General features: G+C 40.3%; 2 protein-coding genes across 2 annotated transcripts; both read right to left on the bottom strand.

Moving 5' to 3' along the window:
- Positions 1 to 114: 114 nt before the first annotated feature.
- Positions 115 to 11643, bottom strand: lad1 (ladinin). Its single transcript, XM_047360882.1, has 14 exons — positions 11473 to 11643; positions 10740 to 10922; positions 10028 to 10301; positions 6426 to 6505; positions 4378 to 4543; positions 3936 to 4031; positions 3555 to 3598; positions 3427 to 3469; positions 3153 to 3193; positions 2633 to 2699; positions 1927 to 2061; positions 1744 to 1830; positions 757 to 858; positions 115 to 589 (listed from the first exon to the last, which is right to left on the bottom strand). The coding sequence occupies exons 1-13, from the start codon at positions 11508 to 11510 to the stop codon at positions 760 to 762; spliced, it is 1353 nt and encodes a 450-aa protein (XP_047216838.1). The 5' UTR covers positions 11511 to 11643; the 3' UTR covers positions 115 to 589; positions 757 to 759.
- Positions 11644 to 15177: 3534 nt separating this feature from the next.
- Positions 15178 to 22924, bottom strand: tnni1a (troponin I type 1a (skeletal, slow)). Its single transcript, XM_047361310.1, has 8 exons — positions 22846 to 22924; positions 17631 to 17662; positions 17498 to 17504; positions 17377 to 17418; positions 16812 to 16943; positions 16582 to 16671; positions 16284 to 16460; positions 15178 to 15737 (listed from the first exon to the last, which is right to left on the bottom strand). The coding sequence occupies exons 2-8, from the start codon at positions 17642 to 17644 to the stop codon at positions 15633 to 15635; spliced, it is 567 nt and encodes a 188-aa protein (XP_047217266.1). The 5' UTR covers positions 17645 to 17662; positions 22846 to 22924; the 3' UTR covers positions 15178 to 15632.
- Positions 22925 to 23672: the final 748 nt, after the last annotated feature.

Raw genomic sequence — 23672 nt, 5'->3', positions numbered from 1 at the left:
AATGGCACCCTGCCACTAACAAAACACACAGGCATTCAGCTCTTATCTACATTCTCCGTCCTTCCAGATAAAGGTGTCTGTTTTCATTTTAGTTAAAGGAAACAGCAGCGGAAGTTTGTTTTAGGAAAATTTTTTATTTCTCAGACAGGCAGAAATGGTCCACAAATCCAAATATAAGATAAGACAAAACTCTTTAAATTACAACTCTGGCATTCAATAAACATCATTAGCCTAGTTTAAAGTGCTTGAAAAATGAAATAAAAGTAAGGCAAACAGCTGAAGAATGTCAACAAGTGGCGCTGCTCTCACTTACCACATCATTTTGCTTTTAATGTATGTCTTTACTTATTAAACATCAGTCAAGCATATTTCTTTATTATGCAAAACAATTCATACGCAAATAGGCAATGCAAAAGTGTAAGATAGAAGCCTAAGTAGTCGAAAAGAAGTATACTTTTTTAATGTTCTTTCCTTTCTTTCCCTCTTGTGTGCATCAGTAGAAAATAAAATAAAAGAAAAGAAAATAAAAGAAAATAAAGAAGCAAAAGTCAGCCATGGGGTCCGGTAAATATCCAGAACTTTGCCTCACCTGTAAAAACAAACATACAGAGACAAATTTATTAAAGAGATTTAAAATGTAATCCTGCTTTAGTTTCCTTTACTTTGCTGCAACAGTTGTCATACTAATAACCATATAAGTTGGTATGCTCATTTTGTATTTTATTCTAGGAGTAGAAGGAGGAGCAGAAGTGATACCTTTCACTTATGGGTTTTTTCAGGGCTGACTTTTGAGAAACTTTCCTCCCCTGTGTTCTCAAAGAGGCTCCTCTTGCTGCTGATGTCCACATGTCTCAGGTCCTACAAACAGACAGTAGACAAATAATAATACAGAAAGAAAGAAAATAATAAATGATGTTGTATACAGTCATGTAGAAGCATTAGGACACCCTATGACACTAGGTATGGCTTTTACATATTCACATGTATATAAAATCATTCATATCACATTTGGAGCACCTGATAAGAACATTGTTACTCAAAAATATGAAAGAGTTTTACCCTGTTTGAACCTTAGACATCTAGTTTGGTGTGCCCCTGTCTGTTGGAGTGAGAGTAAACACCAGGGAAAGATTGAAAGAGCTGCTCTGAGGCCTTTAGAAGGAAGATGATAGCAGCTTATGAGTCTAAATGATTTTAGGTAAGGGATTTAGAATGGTCTCAATCAAGTAAAAAAACGTATCCTTCCGCTGTACGGATAATAGCCTACAGTGAAAAACATTTAAAAGAGCTGCCACCCTGCCCAGGTTTGGTAATCCAAGCCTTTCACTCCAAAAGCAGACCTAAAAAACCCTAAAATGTTATCACAGGATACTTGCCTGTGCAGTCAGAAAGAGACTGCACAAGTTTGTTTTTAATGCAAGTAGGAAACCTTTGATTTCCTAAAAAATGTGTCATCTTTTATTTAAATAGTAAAACAAGGTAATGTTTTGTTTCTAAGAGCAATCAAATCAATTTCTTTTTCAGAGAAAAATAAAGTAAGATTATATATATATTCTTATTTTCTCCTGCTGTCTACTGGTGAACAGTTTCCATGACAGATAATTCTAACAAGAAAAACTTCACAATAAACCGAACAACTAAAATGTGAGCAGCAGAAACTACGAGTGTTGCTGCCCCCTGGCGTCCCGCTGCTGTAAGTCTCAGAGACATGGGCTGACAGTCTGAATAAAAGCGCAAACTTACAAGACTCAGTGGAGACCCTGCTTGGTTGGTCTTATTGAGCCAGGTGTTGATCCGATCTGACATCCCCGATGTGAAACTCCTAAATTCCTGAGAAAAACAAAAATGTAAAATATTTCTTTTTTACACAGCACACTCATAGATATGACAAACAATGGAGGAGGTGTGTTGTAAATGATAAATTACACTTCTGGAAACTCCAGGGCTGGTGGGACTCTGTGCCGTGTGGTCCTTCTCAAACAGGCCTCTTTTCCTTGAGACCTCTTCCAGCAGGAACAGGGTCCTCTGGGTCACATCCGGTGAGCGTGACACTTCAGATTTCTAAAGGCGGACAAGTAGAAAAGAAAAAAATCAACAGGAATATTAATAATTTGTTTATGCGACACTTTGTAGGCAACTACCTGCAATACAACTACTGCTGTAGGATTACTAAGTAGGTCCGGAGGTCCATTTTATTGGCTTTTCCAGATCGGTCTTTCTTTGTTCTGACTCTGTTTCCATTAAACTTCAAACATAGGCTGAAAAAGTTTTGAAGTCATCATTTTTGAATGTCATCACTACAAGCCAGTACAACATTAGTATTGTAGTGTTTTTTTATTGGAATCCTACAGACTATAGATGAAGATTTAACAAAACAATTGTGAAAGAAATATAAATGCTGTAGCTGGGACCATGTTCATCCAAAACAACTTAACTCTGTTTATTGCATTGCCTTAATATTTTATTGTGGACTTTGCAGTGCTCAACTTTTGCAACTTGAATGAAAATCTGAAAATTGTTCAAACTCTTAACATCTTCTTAAATGTATAACAACTCTACCAAAACATGGAAAAGGACCAAAAAGTGTTTTTGTGAAACAGCTGCTGTCAGTCTGTGGGACTGAGGTTCTGACCTGTGCTGCTTGAGCAAGCTGCTCCATCTTCTCCTTGATGGATCTGGATGAGATCCTGTGCCTAGAGCTGAACATGCATAAAAAACACAGTGATTAAAAAAAATACAACTGGAAATACCAGTCAGTCATTTTCTACTGCTTATTCCATAGTGGGTCACAGGGAAGCTGGTGCCTATCTCCAGCAGTTTATGGGCGAGAGGCGGGGTACACCCTGGACAGGTTGCCAGTCCATCACAGGGCAACACACAAACAACCACACACATTCATACACCTAAGGGCAATTTAGAGTTACCAATTAATCTAACAGGCATGTCTTTGGACTGTGGGAGGAAGCCGGAGTACCCAGTGAGAACCTATGCATGCACAGGGAGAACATGCAAACTCCATGCAGAAAGACCTCAGGCCAGGAATTGAACCCAGGACCTTCTTGCTGCAAGGCAACAGTGCTACCAACTGCACCACCGTGCAGCCCACTGGAAATACCAAAAACATTAAATGAGTTAAAAACAAATGAACTCACTTTCTCTGTAAAGATCCTTTGTCCTCATCTTCATTTTGGTCCTAGTTAAAATCCAAACAGAAAACGTATGGTCACAGTACAATAAAGTATTAGAATCAAAGTCATCACTTCATTTCCTTGAGCTGGTATCGATGTGCCTCTGCTATGTTTGCAGGATTAGCTCATGTATATAAAGTTGATATCAACTAATAATGACAAACTTTTAATTTAAAGATATTTGGTCAGTTTCATAAAATCAAGTAAAGAAAATAAAATTAAAAAGTTGTCATCTTACTGTTTTTGTTTCAAACTTCTTGGAGGCCATCCGGACACTTGCGCTACAATAAAACAAGCCAATCATCAATTAAGTACCAGGAAACAAATACAAATATCTTAAATTAACTGGCAGGGTTGGTTCCTTACCTCCTCTGGAGGGGCGTGCTCTCCTCTTCCTTCTTTTTCATCATCTACGTTAAAACAAGCCTCAGTGAGTGTCTGTGTGTCCAGCAGTCCTTGGTCAGTGTCTAAATGCTAATGTTCTGCACATGCATCTGCTCTCTTGTGATGTGTTTGGGTGTTAACAAAGCAGGCAGTCAGCTTGTAAATATTGCTTCAGATATCAACGCCAGGCCAAAGCTTTGAGTTGCACAAGCAAATTTTGCTGAGCTGATAGACTGCCAAGCTAATGTGAGATTAACAGTCAAATTGGCAGAAGTTAATGCTGGCATTTAGCAGGAAGAATGTGTGCATTCATAAGTGTGTGCATCTGTGTGTGTGTGTTGGTGTGTGTGCGTGTGTGTTTACCCTGAAAGATATGGTCCTGGAGCTCTGTCTGACGAAGGCAGGTTTGGCCGCCGCCTGTTTAAAGTCTCCAGTGGTGGAGGAGCCGTTTGAACTGGTCTGGGATAAAGTAAAGGTGAGCTGCCAGATACATTTAGTCAGATTTTAAATGAGCCCTCTGTGTTTTGGCTGGTGAGGTCTAAACCTATACTGTTACACCACCAGGGGGTGCTGTTGTTTTAATTGGACTGATGGGCGGTACTTAAAATTAAATTCAGTTCAATTTCATTGATGTAATGCCAATATGCGGTAAATTTCAAGTCAAGCTGCTTTACAAAGAAAGCAAAAGGGTCAGCAGTAGCACTTAGTGAACACTTTGCAATCCATTTGACAAGCAAAACAGGAGGCTGAGCAAAAGCTGTAGGCCTATATGTATTAGTGTGTGTTTGTGTCAAAGTTGGACTACCTCCTGTGCGTGTCCATTCTGGACAGGGCTTTGAGATCCATGAGAGGATGTACTCTGGCAAGGTGAGGGAAAGGGATCCTGGGGGGACAAGGGGGCTGACGGAGAGCAAGGGCTCATAGGAGTTGTGCGACCTGATGGAGTCTTGTCGAAAGAAATGGACATAGAGCTGCAACAGCAGAAACATGGAGGAACTTAAAGATTAATCTTACATCCATAATAAAGAAATACTTAAAACAGAGATGTTTGCTTTGAATGAAAGCAGGAATAAAGTTTGCATACATTCACTGCGGTTAGAAATAGGCTTCAAAATGATTTACTAAAATTGTTTGGTCTGGAGTGGAATGATCCTTCAACAAACTTTAAAAATAAGAATTTATGCACACATTTGGATTTACTGTGGATCAGTATTAGGTGAGTTAATTTAATTTAGTTTACTAAATTAAAACTGTTTTCTAGAACAATCTTTAAAGCAAAGTCCACTCATTTTCAGCACAGTTGAGGTCAGGGCATTGCAAAACCCTAAACTGCTACCTTCAGATAAATCGGAATTGGTTAGGATGATCAAAAACAACACATGAACCACCAAGATTCAAGCCTCAGATGAAACTGTTGGGCCATCAAAGGTGAAGCGAATTCCATGCTGCAATGCAGTGAGAATAAAGAATATAGAAGCCTCTTCTTCAGAAATGACACCTTTCGGCTTCATCAAAATTTGCAATCACCTTCATGGCTAAATCAAATGCCTCGTGGAGAGAAGTTGTAGGGCCAGACAAAAAAAATGTCTGAGCTGGTTGGTCTCCATAACAAGAGTTAGAAGTACAAGAGTAAAGAGGCTTTCAAACATAGGAACACTGCATTAACTGTTAAGCATGGTGGTGGTAGCATTATGCTTTTTGTGGGTAGAGTATTTGTACAAGGAGGACTACGTCCTAGTTCTTCAAATTACTTTAAAATATACAGACAAATGATTTAATCTTGGGCAGAAAAATGTGTTTGAACACATAAAATCCCAAACACAAATCAGAATGATTTTGGAATAAATGAGGTATTCTGATGTAACCTTTTGCAATGACTTTTTAGGAGGCCTTAGCTATATTGACAATTGTCTAATCCTGTTTTGGTTAGGAAATCTCCACATTTAACTTAACCATGTATGTTCATTGGAAATATTTGATTGAACTATTCAGATGCATACTAAAAAACGCCACAATAAATATGACATTCAGAGACATTACAAGAGTATATAGACTTCAGGTCACGACTTTACACCATTTAAAGGGATTTCAACTACTTTTTTCAATATTTAGAGACAATCACTCTGATAAATCATGTTCAATCATATTTTTTTCTTAAATGGATAAGGAAATGAACTGTTGTGTGAGAGACAAGCATAACATTAATCAGTGTTGTATCTCAACAATAAATTGATCAGCAGAACGTTTTTTTAACTAAAGAGAAAACCAGAGGTGTCAGACTGACTCACTGTCTTTCCGCAGACAATCAGATCCTAAATAAATGCTTTGCTTGTGTGAGAATCTCCTAATAATTTATTATAATAAATAACTAATAAAACATATATAAAACATTAAGACATCAAATAAAAAGATACTTGAAATGTATCATTACTAGCTGCAGCTTTGATTTAGAATATAGTTGCTTTCATTTGGTTAAATTGCCTTGAAAAATTATTTAATTGCTGTAAACTTCTTAAATAGTTTACACAAAAGTGGAATCTATTAGCTGAACATGTGACTTCTGAAATCAATAAGTTGCACAATAAGTTATGTAGGCATATAAGAGTTAAGAGGGCTGAAAAATTGCAAGAATTACATTTTTTCAATAAAAAAAAATAAGAATTATGTTTCCTTTTTCTTCTTTCCTGTGCTGGTCTATCACATAAGATCCTAATGGAATTAAAGTTTGTGGATGTAAAATACCGAAAATGTGTATAAGTTCAAGGGTTAATCAATTTTAATTTAATATTTATATTTTTTATGCTCATCTCATTAATACCTAGATTTCAATCAATATAAAATCCCATTATTAACCTGACAAACTTGCGAGCTGAGGTTGAGGCTGGTTTGGGTTCTGGTGTAGGGTCTCTGCTTGATGACTCTCCATTTCCATGCTACAAAAAATACAAAAAATACAGTAAACATAATTAGTCAGAGCACACTGAATGCTTTATGGTTTTGTACAGATGTACCTGTGACACACCTTTAGTTATATAACACAGTGGAGTTATGCCCTAATTTGAAGTTATACTGTAAGAAAGAGTACTGTCTGTGCAAGACCAGATAAGGCTAAAATTGTGGCTTTAAATATATCTTATCTAGGTTTTAGAGATGTTTTGCATGGGCAGTTGCTTCACAGAAAGTGTGCAAGTCCAGTAACTGGGCAGAACTATTCAATATTTAACCCTAGACTATTTTGCTTCTTACTGTACTGCAACAGTAATTTTTTTAAATGCTGCATGCCAACGCAAATGTTAAATTATCTATAAATACTGCCTATCACTTTTGTTCTTGCACTGTGGCTAAAAGACTGAAAGGCTTTGGCTCCACATTGCCCAAAACCCTTCAGGTCAGAGGAGAAACACAGTTCATGTACAAAATTAATTAGGGCTTAATGTTATGGTTCCATGTGACATACCTGTGCAGCACCTTGTCTACACACCACACATGGTACATATTTGTAAGTACATTTGTCTTTCTCACTTGGCTCAAATGCACAAAAGAGTAGTAAAATCTTTCAAATGATGCTCAACCAAAACTAACTCAGACAGCTGCAGCCAGAACACAACCCAAAGGTGACACCTGGCCTCAGTTGGCCTGCAACACCGATCAACATCCAACATACTGAGATTCTGTTTCTGTAGAATTTGGCAAATGATTAACACAACTCTCCCTTTGCGTGGGGTAAGAGATCAGACACACTGCAGGGTTGTAGTTATTAGAGCAGTGCCAGAACTGTGTGAAGCATAAATAGGACAGGTGTTCGGGAAGGTTTGGTCAGCGTAACTAGATTGTCAAAGTAGTTAACCGTCAGACGTCTAAAGGAAAACATTTCATAACAACTTGTTGTCCTACAGGAAAGCATCCAATTTCTTTTTCCTGCTAGGAGTGAGAAGCACATCAACAATTTCGATGACAGATTCACATATACGTGGGTCCCAGATATTTGCCAGTACCAGATTCTTCTGAACCAGATCGTCATAAAATGAGGTTACAGAAACGAAGTGAAAAATCACCTCAAACATGAAATTATATGCCAAGAAAGAGCAAGACATTAAGTCACTCATCCACCTGACAGGATACAAAGCAAGCACATTTGAATGTCAGTAACTTTAGATAAGTGTAACCGAGTGGTACCTAGGAGAGGTTAGACGTCACCCAAAGCAACGTTACAGATGTTCAAGACAGCTACAAATACCTTGCAATTCCACAAGAAAACAGCAGCCTTGAAGAGGCTGCAAGGATGTCATGATCAACCAAGTACCTACACAGAATATAAGAGGTCAGCTGAATGATAAGAGCAAAGTCCAAGGGCCCAATGCATACCCCCTGCCAATCTTCAAATAGCCTGTTGTTAAAACAACCTGGCCAGAAGTAATTCATATTAAGATAAGGAAGCACCTTCTAACGTGTGGAGGTTTGACCCTAAGTCCAGCTCCAAGAGACGGAAAGATCAGAGAAAGGAGGTCAACAAAGGGCAAACATAGCCACCATCTAAGATAAAAGATTAAACATATTTGAGCATGTTAGTAAGGCTGGTCCACCACATCAGATAAGACCCTATATGCTGGGTGTGTACAAATTCCCCTGAAAATGTAGAGCACATTGTAGCTGGCTGTAAGATGCTGATGGTGAAACAATACACCGAACACTATGACTAACAGGCATAACAGTGTGTAGGAAAAACTGTCAAGTATGGGATGGAAGTCCAACAGTCAACATGGTAGACATCACCAGGAATGGTTTATGATGATCGGGCAAAGATCCTGTGGGACTTTTATATCCTGTATGCTAAAAAAGTGATGACTAATCAGCCAGACACTGCAGTGATACTCAAAGTAGAAAAGAGAGTAGTACTGGTAGACTTGTCAAGCTCAAGCAACAGCAACATCAAGAAGAAAGATGACTAGATGGTTGAGTCAGGGCTTCAGTAGTGCCAGTGGTCATCAGTGCATTTAAGGATGTGACAGTAAACTTGGGAAACTAGCCTTAGCAGATTCCAGGATCAACTTTTAAGATCTCTGCTCAGTTAAGAACCTGCTAAGATACTGTGTAGAAGCTCCCTAGCCTTTGGTGTAAAACCAGAGTTTGAAGTCTAACCACGGAGTGTCACAATCTGCCATTTAGTGTTTTGTATTTGTTTACTTTTGCTTAGTCAGGTGTTTTCTGTTCCTCCAGGTCTTTAGTTTACTTTTCTTGTTTCTTCCTAGATCCTTGGTTTCATGTGTTTGTTTATATTTCCCTTTAGATCTGTTTTCCCTAAGTTTTGTTATTTAGTCTTGTCTGTTTTTACTCGGTTGCTCATGTCTGCTTTCCTCTGCTGTCAAGTCTCTTTAGTTGTAATTGGGCACATTCCCCTCAGTCTCCCTGCAACCCTGTTCCACACCTGTTCCTTGTTCCCCATGATTACTCTGTCCCTCTGTTCATTGGTTCTCCCTGTTTTTCCCATTTGTATTTAAACTCTCTAGTTTTCATTGTTCCCCACTGGTTCCTCTCGGCTAATTACCTTATGTTCTCCTGAATTTGCTAGTTGTCTATTCCTGTTTTGTTCTACCAGTCCTGGTCTGAGAAGATAGTTTGCTCCATGCTCTGTACTCTGCCTGCCTGTAAGCCTTTTCATCTACTCACCATGCGGCCTCCTTGCCATGGTCTGCGCTTTGGTCCTGCCTCCAAACCCCAAATGTGTCATGAGGTTGCTAGGTTTTGTGGACAGTTTCTTTGTTTTTAGTCTTGATTTCAGTCTTGCCTTTTACCAGATCAGAATTTTTTGATTGCATCGACAGTTTGCTCTCACTATTTTAGGCTGAGTCAGTTCCTGTGTGAGTTCAGTGTAGTTTTATTTTTTCCAGTATGCAATGCCTTTTTCATAAAATAATAGAAGGTGTTTCCATCTCTTTTTGTGTCCATTGGGACTTAAGTACAGCTCAAGCAAGCCTAAGTGCTTCCTTACTTCCAATGTACTTAACCTTTATGTGGTAATCCCTCACATTATGCATTGAGAAAACATTAACAGAACTATGCAAGAGGTCATCCTAACGACATCAATACTATTGACAGCTACCTAGCTATACAACATTATTTGTTTCAACATTGATCTTTCCTAAAAATAATTTTTTTGATTAGGGTTTTCATCTTTTTCCATACTGCTAAGTCTGCTAAGTCTGCATGTTTGGCCATCATAATCTTTTGCAACACAGAAAAACATGACAGAAGGTTTCAAAGAGTTGAGCTTTGAAGCAGGTGTGCTGCATTAACTCCACCCTTCTTCTCTGGCTGCGAGATAACTTCTGGATGATAAAAACATAGCTATAACTGTGTGTAGACCTTTGCATCTGGTGAGAGGGAAGAGACATACACAAATTCACAGGAAAGTAATCAAATTTGGTTTCACTGTAAAGAAAAGCCCTTTTACTTACTTTTGTTTTTGTACTGTTGGTTCTGGCATTGCTGTTGCCTCCGCTGGTTAGACTGTAAGAAGATGGTTTAGCTGGTGGTTGCGGCTTGAACACACTGCCCTTCTCCACGTCCAACTCCCCAAGAAGCACCACCCTGGCCTCTCCTTCACTGCTTGGATTTGAATTGCCCTCCTCTTCCTCTTTCTGCTGTCTCAATACCTCAACTTGTCTCATTCTCCTTTTTTCATCGCGTGCTCGCAGCATCTCCACAAAGTCCAGCTGCATCTGCTCAACACTGAGAAAAACATCACATACACACACACGTTTATGTCAGGACGGTTTCCAGAGATGAAAAAATCTGTCAGCTTGGCGTCCGGTCAGGTTTCTATAACAAAGGGCTGTTCAGTCATTTCCCTCTCTTTGAAGGCTGCTTGTGCTCCAAATACTCAGCTGCTGGTGTCTTTGGCAACTTTTCATGTTTTATGGTATAATGTGTTTTTGTGTGTTTGAAAAGTGTACAGATAACAATTCGGGAGGGCAAAATTGTAAGTATCCTGTGACTGTGTGCACTAAATCTACCCATCAAGAAGATTTTCAGTCAAAATAAAGGGATCCTAACCTCTTTAAGTGTGTGTTGTGCTGCTCAGCTTTTACATGAATAGAACCAAGGAAGAATAAAGAAATGGGGCCCATAACAGACTGCATCTTTTGGTTTATAAAGTATCAAATCAACCTGCTGAGGCCTTGAGATGTCTCACTGGAAGATTCAGTCCCAGTGGAGCCACCACTTGTTGATGGTGTCCTTGGTGCGGGGCTGGAGTCCCCATCTTGGTCGGCAGTGCTGCTGCTCTTCACCCTCCTCCTCTTCTCCCTCTCTGCCTCCTCCTCATCCTCCATTGTCCACTGACGGGCTAGGCTGATTGAGAATGCACACGGGAGAAATGATATGATAACGTCAGCGAATATTAAACTGATTATGAAACAGTGAGACAAAGAGTTTGAAAACAGGAAGAGATTCAAAGCAGAAAATTGTTAACACCAGTCCAGCTGCTTGTTTTTGACTACATGGAAAGTAGTGATTATAGTAGAAATAACCGTTACACAGAACCTGTTTTACTTGTTCAGCTTTCGCAGTTCTGTAGGCAAATTTTATCAATCAATTCAGCCTAGCATAACAATACAATCAGTGAATTACAATGCAGGGCACAGAGCAACACAAGTGAGAAGTTTCCACCAATTCCAATGCAAAAAACGTTTTCTATAGACTCAAAACTGTAAAACATGGAAATGATTGTTAAAGTAATAATAAGGAAAAGATGTCCCCAGATGATCTAGTAGCAAAGATCCAAAGGTCTTGTTCAGAGTGAGGCCAAACCTTGAACTTACATTAAAGTGAAAGTGTGTAAAGTGTCACTATCGCTTCACAACAGGTGTCACCTTTAAAGAAAAGCCACAATTAGTCTTACCTGGACAGAGCGGACCAGTTTTTCCGACTGATCGACATGTTGGGAGGAAAATAAAAAAAAATGTACAGTTCCTTCGCAGAGAGCAAGAAAAATTCAGCAGGCTGGCACTCTGACGGTGGCAGGAAAATTAGAGTTGGAGAGGCACAAAGCAGTCCACCTTTAGCCGGATGAAGCTCATTGAGGTGTCACATGACCACAGAGGTGAGCTTTCCACCTGACTGAGAGGGGGAGGTGAGGGAGGCAGTCTCTCCTCTCCTTGTATGGTGAAAGTGTGGCCATGTCATGCTTTCTCCTCATCATTATTACTATTATTATACTATTATTATCATTAAGCATGTATAACATATGTACATATCATTTACACCAAAGCTAAATAAAATGTTTTTGTAATATCGGACTTTAACAAAAAAAATAATTAAGCAATTTTATACAAAGCATTGATGAGAACAAAACATGCATAAGGCAAAAACATTGGTTAACTCATCTTTTCTATATGCGTGTGTATACTTGAGTGTAACAATGTTCTAATTTAATTAACTAGTACGTTGTTTTAAGTGGCAGTGAGACTTTTCACAATGTTAGTGAGACTGTTTGCTTTGCTGTTGGAGGCCACACCTTCCTTTGTTGTGTGTTGGACTCTGACCCAGGCTCCATCTAAAAGAGACACACACACACACACACACACACACACACACACACACACACACACACACGCGCGCGCACACTGTCCACTTCATCTTTAATATACCACCCCTAACCCTGCAACTTTCATACCAATATTTTGAGTCTTTAGTAAACATGCTGATGGGTTGACTAAGGGAAGTCTAGAGTCTTCTGTTTTTTTTGTGTGCTTTGGCAAACATGAATCTTCCTCCCTCACATTTAAAGAAACGTTTCTGTGAAAGTAAGATGCTATCTAATTAAACTGCTTTGAATGTCATTCTTTAGTAAGTTTGTGCAGCCTGACTTTTGACCTCTATGTGCTTGAGCTCCTCTAAAGTCAGAAAAGTGTATCTGGCCCAGAGTTTAACTTTTTAGTTACATTATTATAGCTCTATTATAAAATACGTTTGATAGAAATTAATTTATTTCCTAATGGCAATACTTTTTGCATTTAACCCGATAAGATGTTCAGAAAAGGATGAAAGGACATTTTTGTTTTTAATGGGCATGCAAAGCAAACAGCTGTTTAAAAGGACTGTTTGGCAACTGTGGTGAGGATGCATTCCTCTTAGCAGCAGACATATGAGCATATGAGTAGAAATGTTCAGCTTGATAGTCTCCAAAAGATGCAGTGGTTTTATACTGTATAAGAACTATACTATGTTTATGTTTTATAAAAAATAAATAAACATAGATTTTCCCCCTTCAAGGTCACATATATCTCGTTCAACTAATTTCAAAACAAACAATATTTGAGAAAATATTGTTGCTGTCAGGCAAATACTACCTCGTATATACATTTTTAGTCATTAATTCTTTCTTGTGAAAATATTATTTATTGATTACCTTTCATATGTCTCTGGTGTGGTATGGACACATTCCAATGAAAAGTATCAATAAGAGCATACAGCTTTGAACAAACACTATGAATTTACATTTAGAAGCGAGATGTTTCCTTAATTTCATGAAAAGTTGGAGATACAAGGTTTCTGTCTGACATCTACCATATACTGTATATAAAAAATAAAAAAGGTGCAGTGATAAATATTTTTGTTGATTTTGACCCTTGGATTTAATTTCAGGATCCAGTCTTATTGTGGACATGCCAGCCCTCAAATGTAGTGAATCTGATGAACCAAAAAAAAGAATCATTTTCATTTAAACACATTCTTATTTACTATGGTCATCGTTTTATTGTTGCTGGCCAATTTCTGTTGCGACCGCATTTCCTATCTGTTTCAGGGTCACAGAGGTCACTTTCTCCATGTCCTCTCCACTGTGGCTGTGACATTGTCTGGATTGTCTGGTCCAAACAGATGCAATACTACTAAAAATGCTGAATTTGAAACACAATTCCAGCGGTCAGTTTTTCATCATGGACTGAAAAAGAGAGAAATTAAACTCAAGATGGCAAGCTACATTCTACTACCTGTGGTTTACGATTAAACAAATTACATTTCCCTCCGGGGTTTGAACTTTTGATTTGCACTTTGGGACTATTTTTATGTTCATGAACTGATTCTATGGTTTTTGGACTGTTTTTTGTCATTGAACCAATTCCATTTTATGGATTTTGGGATTAATAAAATTTGAGTAACTGTTCTGAATAATGCAAATCCTAAACCCTTCTTATTGTTATTACTTATTTAAAATATGTATTATATTTACACAAGTTTCATTTTTCCATGTTTGTTTTCATTCACACCTCACACTCCATAAGAACACTTCTTCTGTTGCTGCGTATTGTTTATTTATAACATACTGAACCGTGGTCATCTACCTAGTCCAGCTACGTTATATATGCACAATTTAAGTGGAGGCATTTTACAGGATTTAAAAAATACATATAGGATCTTCCCCTTAAGTATGACAAAGAATTAGGGCCAGGCTAAGAGAATATTTTTGGGAAATTACAAGAATAAAGTTGTAATATTTATAAGACCTCTTACAAAAAAGAAATGTTGTTAAGGTTATATTTCAGTATCAGTTTCACAAATAAGAATATTCTTAATCTTTTAGCACATCAACATCAAATTATTATCAGTATCAGGATTTTGAAACGATTGTGGAGACTATTGTGTCTGTTTCGAAGAAAGAACCACACAGACTTGAAAGATATTGCTTGTTTTGTGGAAGAGGAGCTGTCATTTTTTTCTTGTAATGTTACAACTTTATTCTCATAATGTTTCGACTTTATTCTGGGAATATTACAACTTTATTTCTGTAATTATAGCCTATGACTTAATTCTTGTAATTTTATGACTTTATTCTCATAATATTCTGACTTTAGTCTTATAATGTTATGACTTTATTCTCATATTGTTACGACTTTATTATCATAATATTACGACTTTATTCTCGTGACATTACCACTTTATTCTCATACTGTCACGACTTTATTCCTTATATTGTTATGACTTTATTCTGGTAATATTACGACTTCATTCTCATAATGTTATGACTTTAATCTCGTAACATTACAACTTTATTCTCGTAATATTAGCTTAAGACTTAATTCTCGTAATGTTACGACTTCATCCTCATAATGTTATGACTTTATTCTCGTGATATTACTACTTTATTCTCATATTGTCACGACTTTATTCTCATAATATTACATCTTTATTCTTGTAACATTATGACTTTATACTCATATTTTTACGACTTTATTCTGGTAATATTACAACTTTATTCTGATAATATTATGACTTATTCTCATAATATTACAACTTTATTCTCATAATATTACGTCTTTATTCTCATAACATTATGACTTTATACTCATATTTTTATGACTTTATTCTGGTAATATTACAACCTAATTCTCATAAGGTTACGACTTTATTGGCGTAACATTGCTACTTTATTCCCGTAATATTCCGACTTTATTAAAAACATTCTCTTAGCCTGCCCATAATACTCGATTGTACTTAGGAACCAATATACATTTCAGACATTTATGAGAAAAACTGAAGGCAATACATATGGGAACAATAACTGAACATGTGTACATGTTGATAAATCCCACAAGAATAAAACATGTTTGGGTAATTGTTTTATTCCTTTAAAGTATGGTGTTACAGTTCACAAACACACAGCACATAGATATAGGTATTAGGCAACAACATCAAACATGCAGTTTAATTTGCTTCGAATAAGTATGCTGTATATTTTAAAGCAAAATTTTAATTTTGATTTTAAAAATATTAGTTGAAAAGTTTCCTTTAGAGAAAAAAAGTGTGAATTACTACCATGAGGTTGATTGAGTAGTTTGGAAAAAAACACCAGCTAAACAAACCAGACAAATAAGTCTACTTCGAGCAGAAACATTGATTTACATACAAAGCAAAGGGTGGAAAATCTCACACGTGAGGAAATATTCTCAGAATCAAGACAGGATCATATCCAAAGTTCAAGTATGAAAAGGAACCACATAGGCTGCAAAGAACAGCGGCAGATCAACAACAACATCTTAGACGATGGGCATTTTTCTGTCTTCACTGAGCAGAACCTTTAGCAGCATCAAACATCTTCTTCCTTCCCTCCATCCCGGACATGGCCTCCACATTCTTCCTCCAGTCGCTGTCCTCCACTGGCCTCTTCTGCAGAAAGATAGGCAAACGGGTAATGTAAGAGCCTCTTTCAAAGGCCAAGTACAAGTTTCTTTGTTGATGCTGTAAAGACGAGTAGCTTTAGAAAACCTTATTGTTTGTCAAGTCTGAGAGACTTGTGCTATAAAACGGAAATCCCCAAAGAGAACAGTGTTTAACGGTACTTGTGGAACTGGTTTCCTGATGTAATGCTGTTGGATATTCACGGATCAGTGCAATCACAGAGGGACACACAGGTACACACCTGAACAGGCTAATCCAAAGATGTACACACTCACTGACAAATAGCGTCCATTGAGCAGAATCAGTCACAAAAGTGTACAATTGGATCTTTGTATTGTGTACCACACCTCCACCCTGCACTGGCCAACTATAGGATTACTCAAACACCTTTTTACACACACATAAACAGGTAGTTCAGGTGCTTCATGACATACTGAGCACTGACCTCATAAAAATACACCCTGAGGAAAGTTTTACATCTTTCTTGGGCTGTTTTGATTGTCAGTTTGTGCAGTGTTTAATTTCTAAACCCACCTTCTCAGTGTCTTCTTTCTTGACAGACTTGAGATTAGCTCGGAGGTCCATGGAGACTTTGTGCTTGGAGCCCAGCAGCGAGCGAAGAATGGCGTCAGCAGACACACGAACGCGTCTAAGATTAGGCCTCTTGAATTTCCCCCTGAGGTCCAGAACCTTGATGTTTAGGTCTTTAATCTGATCCAACGAGACAGAATTGAGAGATATGTACTGGGACAGCTTCAGGGATTTCTCGTGGGGCTGCACTCTCAAATGGTTTCATGTATGGCTGAAAATAAGCTTGAATGATATTGCCCACCTCACGCGTGTTAAGCATAACTTTGGCTTCAATGTCATATCGTTCCTCATCAACCACATCGATCTTTGCGTGGAGTTCTCTACAGAGATCCTACACACAATACACAGATAGAAATGCACAATAAAACCAACATTTATATGAGAAAGATTAAAATTCTGAGCATTTCACATGTTGACTGGTTTGGAGTCATTTATAGTAGAAAGGAGAAAGCAGATTTTGGGGATTAGTACCTGCAGCTGAGCAAAACTTAGACCACCGATGTTCAGAGGAGGAGCTTTCTCTGCAAGATACTTCTGTTTTTCTTCCTCTTTGACAAGAATCTCTTGCTCCAGTTCCTCCTTTGCCTTTGTCACCATCAAGCTCTGCACAAATAGAAACTCTTTGCTTAGATTAAACTTGATATTCAATCATTTATAATGGTATTTTGTCTGTGCTGCACGCCGGGGTGGTTGTTAGTGCTGTTGCCATACAGCAAGGAAGCCTTAAGTTAAATTCATGGCAATGGACATTATTTATTGAGTTTGTACATTTTTTCAATGCATAAATGGGTTTTCTCCAGGAACTCCGCTTTTCCTCCAACAGTCAAAAATCATGTAAGGTTAATTGGTCACTCTTTTATATGTTCTTGAGCATTATTTTCTATCCTGATGTGTCTATGTTACCCTCTGATGGACAGGCAACCTTTCCAGGGTGACACTGCCACTTACCTAATGGTATTTGTCCATCTCTATTGCTCTCTTGTGGTCAACTACCTACATTACATAAAACAGAATATTTGGCAGTAATGTTTCTTACCTTCAGCATGAGCTTCCTTGAGGCTGATATCTTTGATTTCCTCTGCATGGGCAGGACATTATTAATATTTACACCAGGGCATTCTCATTGAAATTATTTCTCAGTGAAGAAATGATCTTACCTCTTGTCTGTAAAGGAAGATTAGACATAATTTAACAATGCTCCCAGAATTAATCAGCAATATTTGCTTTGTTATTGTGTGTTTGTGACTGAGTAAATGATCTATAATAAGAACGCAAAGTTTAATCACTCACACATGCTCAGGCATCCTGCTGATGAGGTCTCTCTAGATGAGATACATAAGAGATTAGAAACATAGCAGTTGTCGGTGTTTGTCTCTCAGTCATTGATGGGCCTTATCATCTGTCCACACTCTTCATGCCTGATTGTGGCGCAGAGACTAACAGGGACTCTCTTGCCAGTTAATGCTCTTTTTGGCATTTAAATGTCAAACATTACTACATTTGGAGTGGTGGCCTAGTGGTTAGAACAGGAAGTTTGCATTCCAGAGGGGACACAAGGGGCCAGGTTTGTATCCCACAGATTGCCACTCTGGGTCCCTGAGTAAGACCCTTAGCCCCAGAATTCTCCCCAGGCCCCTCACAATGGCAGCCCACTGCTCCCTATAAGGGATGGGTTAAATGCAGAGGACAAATTTCGTTGTAATGTACGTGTGCGATGACTAATAAAGATGATTATGATTATTTTGAGGTTTATTAAACGTTTATCATTAACTGTTTTAAAAACTTTTAATCAAGCGTTTGTGAGTTTAATGTTCCATAATGGTTTAATTTTTAACAATATAAGCATATTTTATTTTGGGAATAAATCCTACTAAAACATTTTTGATTAGCATTTAGGTACTCGTACTCGTCGTCTTCCACTTTATCCAGGACCGGGTCGCGGGGGCAGCAGACTCAGCAGAGACGTCCAGACGTCCCTCTCCCCAGACACCTCCTCCAGCTCCTCCAGGGGGAGCCCAAGGTGTTCCCAGGCCAGCCGAGAGACATAGTCCCTCCAGCGTGTCCTGGGCCGTCCCCTGGGCCTTCTCCCGGTGGGATGTGCCTGGAACACCTCCCGAGGAAGATGTCCAGGAGGCATTCGGTATAGATGCCCGAGCCACCTCAACTGGCTCCTCTTGATGTGGAGGAGTAGTGGCTCTACTCCAAGCCCCTCCCGGATGGCCAAGCTCCTCACCCTATCTCTAAGGGAGTGCCCGGCCACCCTACGGAAGAAGCTCATTTCCGCCGCTTGTATCCGGGATCTCGTTCTTTCGGTCATGACCCAAAGTTCATGGCCATAGGTGAGGGTAGGAACGTAGACCGACCGGATCTTCATCCCAGCCCCTTCACACTTGGCTGCGAACCGCCGCAGTGCATGCTGTAGGTCTTGGCTAGAGGGGGCCAACAGGACCACGTCATCTGCAAAAAGAAGAGACGAAATCCTCTGGTCCCCAAACCAGACCCCTTCCGGCCCTTGGCTGCACCTAGAAATCCTGTCCATAAAAGTTATGAATAGGACTGGTGACAAAGGGCAGCCCTGCCGGAGTCCAACATGCACCGGGAACAGGTCCGACTTAGTGCCGGCAATGCGAACCAAACTCCTGCTTCGCTTGTACAGAGATCGGATGGCCCCTAGTAAAGGGCCCCCGATTCCATACCCTGGGGCACCCCCCACAGGGCATCATGAGGGACACAGTCGAATGCTTTCTACAGGTCCACAAAACACATGTGGACCGGTTGGGCAAACTCCCATGAACCCTCGAGTACCCTGTAGACGGTATAGAGCTGGTCCAGTGTTCCACGGCCGGGACGAAAACCACACTGCTCCTCCTGAAGCCGGGGTTCGATTATCGGCCGGACTCTCCTCTCCAATACTTTGGCGTAAGCCTTACCAGGGAGGCTGAGGAGTGTGATCCCCCTGTAGTTGGAACACACCCTCCGGTCACCCTTCTTATGTAGGGGGACCACCAGCCCAGTCTGCCAATCCAAAGGCACTGTCCCCATCCGCCACGCAATGTTGAAGAGGCGTGTCAACCATGACAGCCCCACAACATCCAAAGACTTGAGGTACTCAAGGCGGATCTCATCCAACCCCGAAGCCCTGCCACCGCCGAGCTTTTTAACCACCTCGGTGACTTCAGCCTGGGTGATGAAAGAGTCCCACCCCGAGTCTCCAGCCTCTGTTTCCACCAGGGAATGCGTAGTGGCAGGGTTGAGGTTATCCTTGAAGTATTCCTTCCACCGGCCGATAATGTCCCCAGTCGAGGTCAGCAGCTCGCCACCCCCACTGTAAACAGTGTTTGCAAAGCACTGCTTCCCCCTCCTGAGGCGCCGGACAGTTTGCCAGAATCGCTGCGGGGCCAACCGGTAGTCCTTCTCCATGGCCTCATCGAACTCCTCCCAGGTCCGAGTTTTTGCCTCTGCCACCGCCCGGGCCGCAGCACGCTTGGCCCCACGGTACCCGTCAGCCGCCTCAAGAGTCCCACAAGCCAACCACAACCGATAGGACTCCTTCAGCTTGACAGCGTCCCTTACTGAGGTGTCCACCACCGGGTTCGGGGATTGCCACCGCGACAGGCACCGCAGACCTTATGGCCGCAGCTACGGGCAGCAGCATCGACAATAGATGCGGAGAACATGGTCCACCCGGACTCTATGTCTCCAACATCCCTCGGAATCTGGTCAAATCTCTCCCGGAGGTGAGAGTTGAATACATCCCTGGCCAAGGGGTCCGCCAGACGTTCCCAGCAGACCTTCACTATGCGCTTGGGCCTGCCAAGTCTGTCCGGCTTTCTCCTCCCCCAGCGGATCCAACTCACCACCAGGTGGTGATCAGTGGACAGCTCAGCCCCTCTCTTCACCCGAGTGTCCAAAACATGCGGCTGAAGGTCTGATGATACGACAACAAAGTCAATCATTGACCTCCTGCCTAGGGTATCCTGGTGCCAAGTGCACTGATGGACACCCTTATGTTTGAACATGGTGTTCGTTATGGACAATCCGTGACTAGCACAGAAGTCCAATAACAAAACACCGCTCGGATTCAGATCGGGGAGGCCATTCCTCCCGATCACGCCTCTCCAGGTGTCACTGTCGTTTCTCACGTGGGCGTTGAAGTCCCCCAGCAGAATAACGGAATCCCCAGGAGGGGCACTATCCAACACCCCCGACAGGGACGCCAAGAAGGCCGGGTACTCTGCACTACCACTCGGCCCATAGGCTGAAATGATAGTCAGAGACTTCTCCCCAATCCGAAGGCGCAGGGATGCGACCCTCTCATCCACTGGGGTAAACCCCAACACGAGACGGCTGAGCTGGGGGGCGACAAGCAAACCCACCCCAGCCCGCCGCCTCTCCCCGTGGGCCACTCCAGAGTAGAAGAGAGTCCAGCCCCTCTCGAGGAGATGGGTTCCAGAGCCCACACTGTGCGTGGAGGCGAGCCCGACCATTTCTAGTCGATATCTCTCGACCTCCCGCACAAGCTCAGGCTCCTTCCCCCCCAGCGAGGTGACATTCCACGTCCCTAAAGCCAGCCTAAGCATGTGGGGATCAGGCCGCCGAGGTCTCCACCTTCGTCCCCCACCCAATCCTCTTTGCACCGGTCCCTCATGGTTCCCCCTGCAGGTGGTGGGCCCACTGGGGGATGGTCTCGCGTCTCTCGTTCGGGCTTTGCCCGGCCGGGTCCCGCGAGCAACCCAGCCACCAGGCGCTCTCTGACGAGTCCCGACCCCAGGCCTTGCTCCAGGGTGGGATCCCGGCTCCGCCGTACCGGGCGATGTCACGTGCCTCGATTTTGTAGTCATCATGAGGGGTTCTTGAACCGCTCTCTGCATTTAGGTGGTTAAGTTAATCATTCTCATTTACTCTGTTCATCAGGAAATGGTAAGGCTGATATGTTTATATGGGTTATATTATGAATGGATAGATTAACTAAGCAAAAGTTGAGAGTTGTTTTAAAACGTATTGTTTACAACCTTTAAGAAATAACTTAAAGTTGTACCAGTATTAGCAATAGCACTAATGCTGATGTTCAACTTGTGTCCAACACTGAAATTGTTGCTGTGCAGACTTTAGTCTCATAATGTTATGACTTTATTTCCATAATAGTACGACTTTATTATCATAATATTACAACTTTATTCTCGTGACATTACCACTTTATTCTTATGCTGTCACGACTTTATTCCTTATATTGTTACGACTTTATTCTGGTAACATTACAACTTTATTCTCATAATATTAGTAATATTATAACTTCTGTCCAACATTGAAATTGTTACAATTGAACAGCACAGCTTAGCTGTGGTCTGCAGGAAATATATTTTAAACGTTGATTACTATTTTTGTAACTTTTTAAACAATGAAACCAATTCTTACTTTTGTGTCAAACCAGATGAGCAAAATTATCATAATAGTTAAATTTACGCTATTGCAGTTGTGTAAGTACAATTGGTTTCCAATTTAACTGATTTATTGTCTTTTACCAATCAGATTACTGCCAGAATTGTTGTGTTTGGAATAACAGTTTTTAACACAAGTGGTCATTTGACAGTGTGGTGAATCACACGCATATTGAGCTCATCACAGAGAGCTTTTGAATCACTGAGTAGAGTGGCAGTTTGTTAGATCTTCAAGCTGCTGCTCTAAGACAACATTTCCTTTAACTTTCTCCTCCTGAGGTAATTCTGATATATTTAACTGATATATTTCAGTTTCAAATACATTTTTTGTCAGGTTTTTTGTCAGGTTTTCTGACAAACCTCCTCACTTTATCCAGCAATGATTCACAACACTGACCCACTATCTCTGTCTCTCCCCTTATCAACGTTCCCTCACCCTTTTCATTATTAGGCCCAAGTTATGAATGGCACCACATAAGACGTTTTGGTTTACCAGAGCTACAAGCTGCTCCAATGGATTTGGAAAATTCCAGAGTAAACACCCTGCCTGATTCCGCTCTTATATCCTTCATCCCCATCTTTCTCCTAAGGATTATCTGTATGAGAGGAATTTGGAGTGGACTGGACAGTCTCCCCAAATAGACCAGACAGCTGTGGAGGGGTGTTGTGCTGCCCAGCCTGGATTCACTATTAGAAATTCATGGATGCTCACAAGCCTCTGTGGTGAAGCCAGCTTGGCAATGCAAAACAAAACAAAGCCCCACATTTGAAGAGAGTAAACGTTAGTTGACTCTGATATAGTTAAACATTATTTTTTAAATAATCCACTTAAATCGAGCTCTGTTGTGTATGGTAAGTGCTTGCAAGAAGCCACAGCAACAAGACAGAAACTAGATTTAAAAATACAAGGATATCTAAAGATCATATCTTGAACTAGAAAAAATGCAATTACACCAGTCTGTAGGCAAGATATCAGCTTTTCAAAGTTAATTTCCTGTCAACCATAATGTATGCAATCAGACTAGCAATACACTTAAAAGATTTTATAAAACACATAGGGACCTTACCAGTGGCCAATATACGACAAAAGAGCAGCTCCCGTGAAAGAGGTACAATGGAAAGATCAGAGATGAGCCCAGTCGTTATGTACCCCTCTATTTAACTGTACCACCCATTGTCTGGCACCCTCTTTTTTTCTAGTGGAGGCTATTATTAGTTAAGACCATGTCTCTTCCAAAGTAATCTTGCTCAATCCATTTGTCTCTCACAGATTTATATAGTTAAACCAGGACGAACCACATAAAACCTGGATATTAAGTCTGACATTCCACAGGTGTGTGAAAGCCCTTTTAATGAACTTGGAACAACTTTGCATATTCACCTTTTATTTTAATAATTAAATTACTTAAACTGTTACAAATGTTAACAATACATGCCATAAAAGAACAGCAATAGAGGAACCAAATGCAAGACCCAACACAGTGGCATAAAATCAGTAATTCTGTAAAATAATCCAAGATCAGTACACAAAAAAAAAAACAATCCCAGCAGAGGTAATCAAAACAAATGCAAGTCCAGAATACAAGCTGGGTCAAAATCACTGAAAGATAGAATTTGGATTAAGATTGAAATGCTTGACAAAAGGGATGAAGATGAACTGGCAAGAGGAAGTGGACAGGGTGAGGTATGAAAAGACAAACAATAAAGGAAAATAATGAGACAGAGGTGGGTAAAATCAGGATGTGGAGATGGGTGATTACAGGTGGGAATTTCAGGAAGTTAAGTTGTCTGAAGTGCGACAGCAAATTAGTGGACCAAGTAAAACAAGAAGTTTTAAAAGGAAAAAAATACCAGATGCACAACTGGAAAACACCTAAACAACAGAGCTGAACGT

The sequence above is a fragment of the Girardinichthys multiradiatus genome, chromosome 1, assembly GCF_021462225.1.
Source record: "Girardinichthys multiradiatus isolate DD_20200921_A chromosome 1, DD_fGirMul_XY1, whole genome shotgun sequence".
Taxonomy (NCBI): Eukaryota; Metazoa; Chordata; class Actinopteri; order Cyprinodontiformes; family Goodeidae; genus Girardinichthys; species Girardinichthys multiradiatus.
Note: the sequence above shows the minus strand (reverse complement) of the source record. Positions and strands in the feature narration are given on the sequence as shown.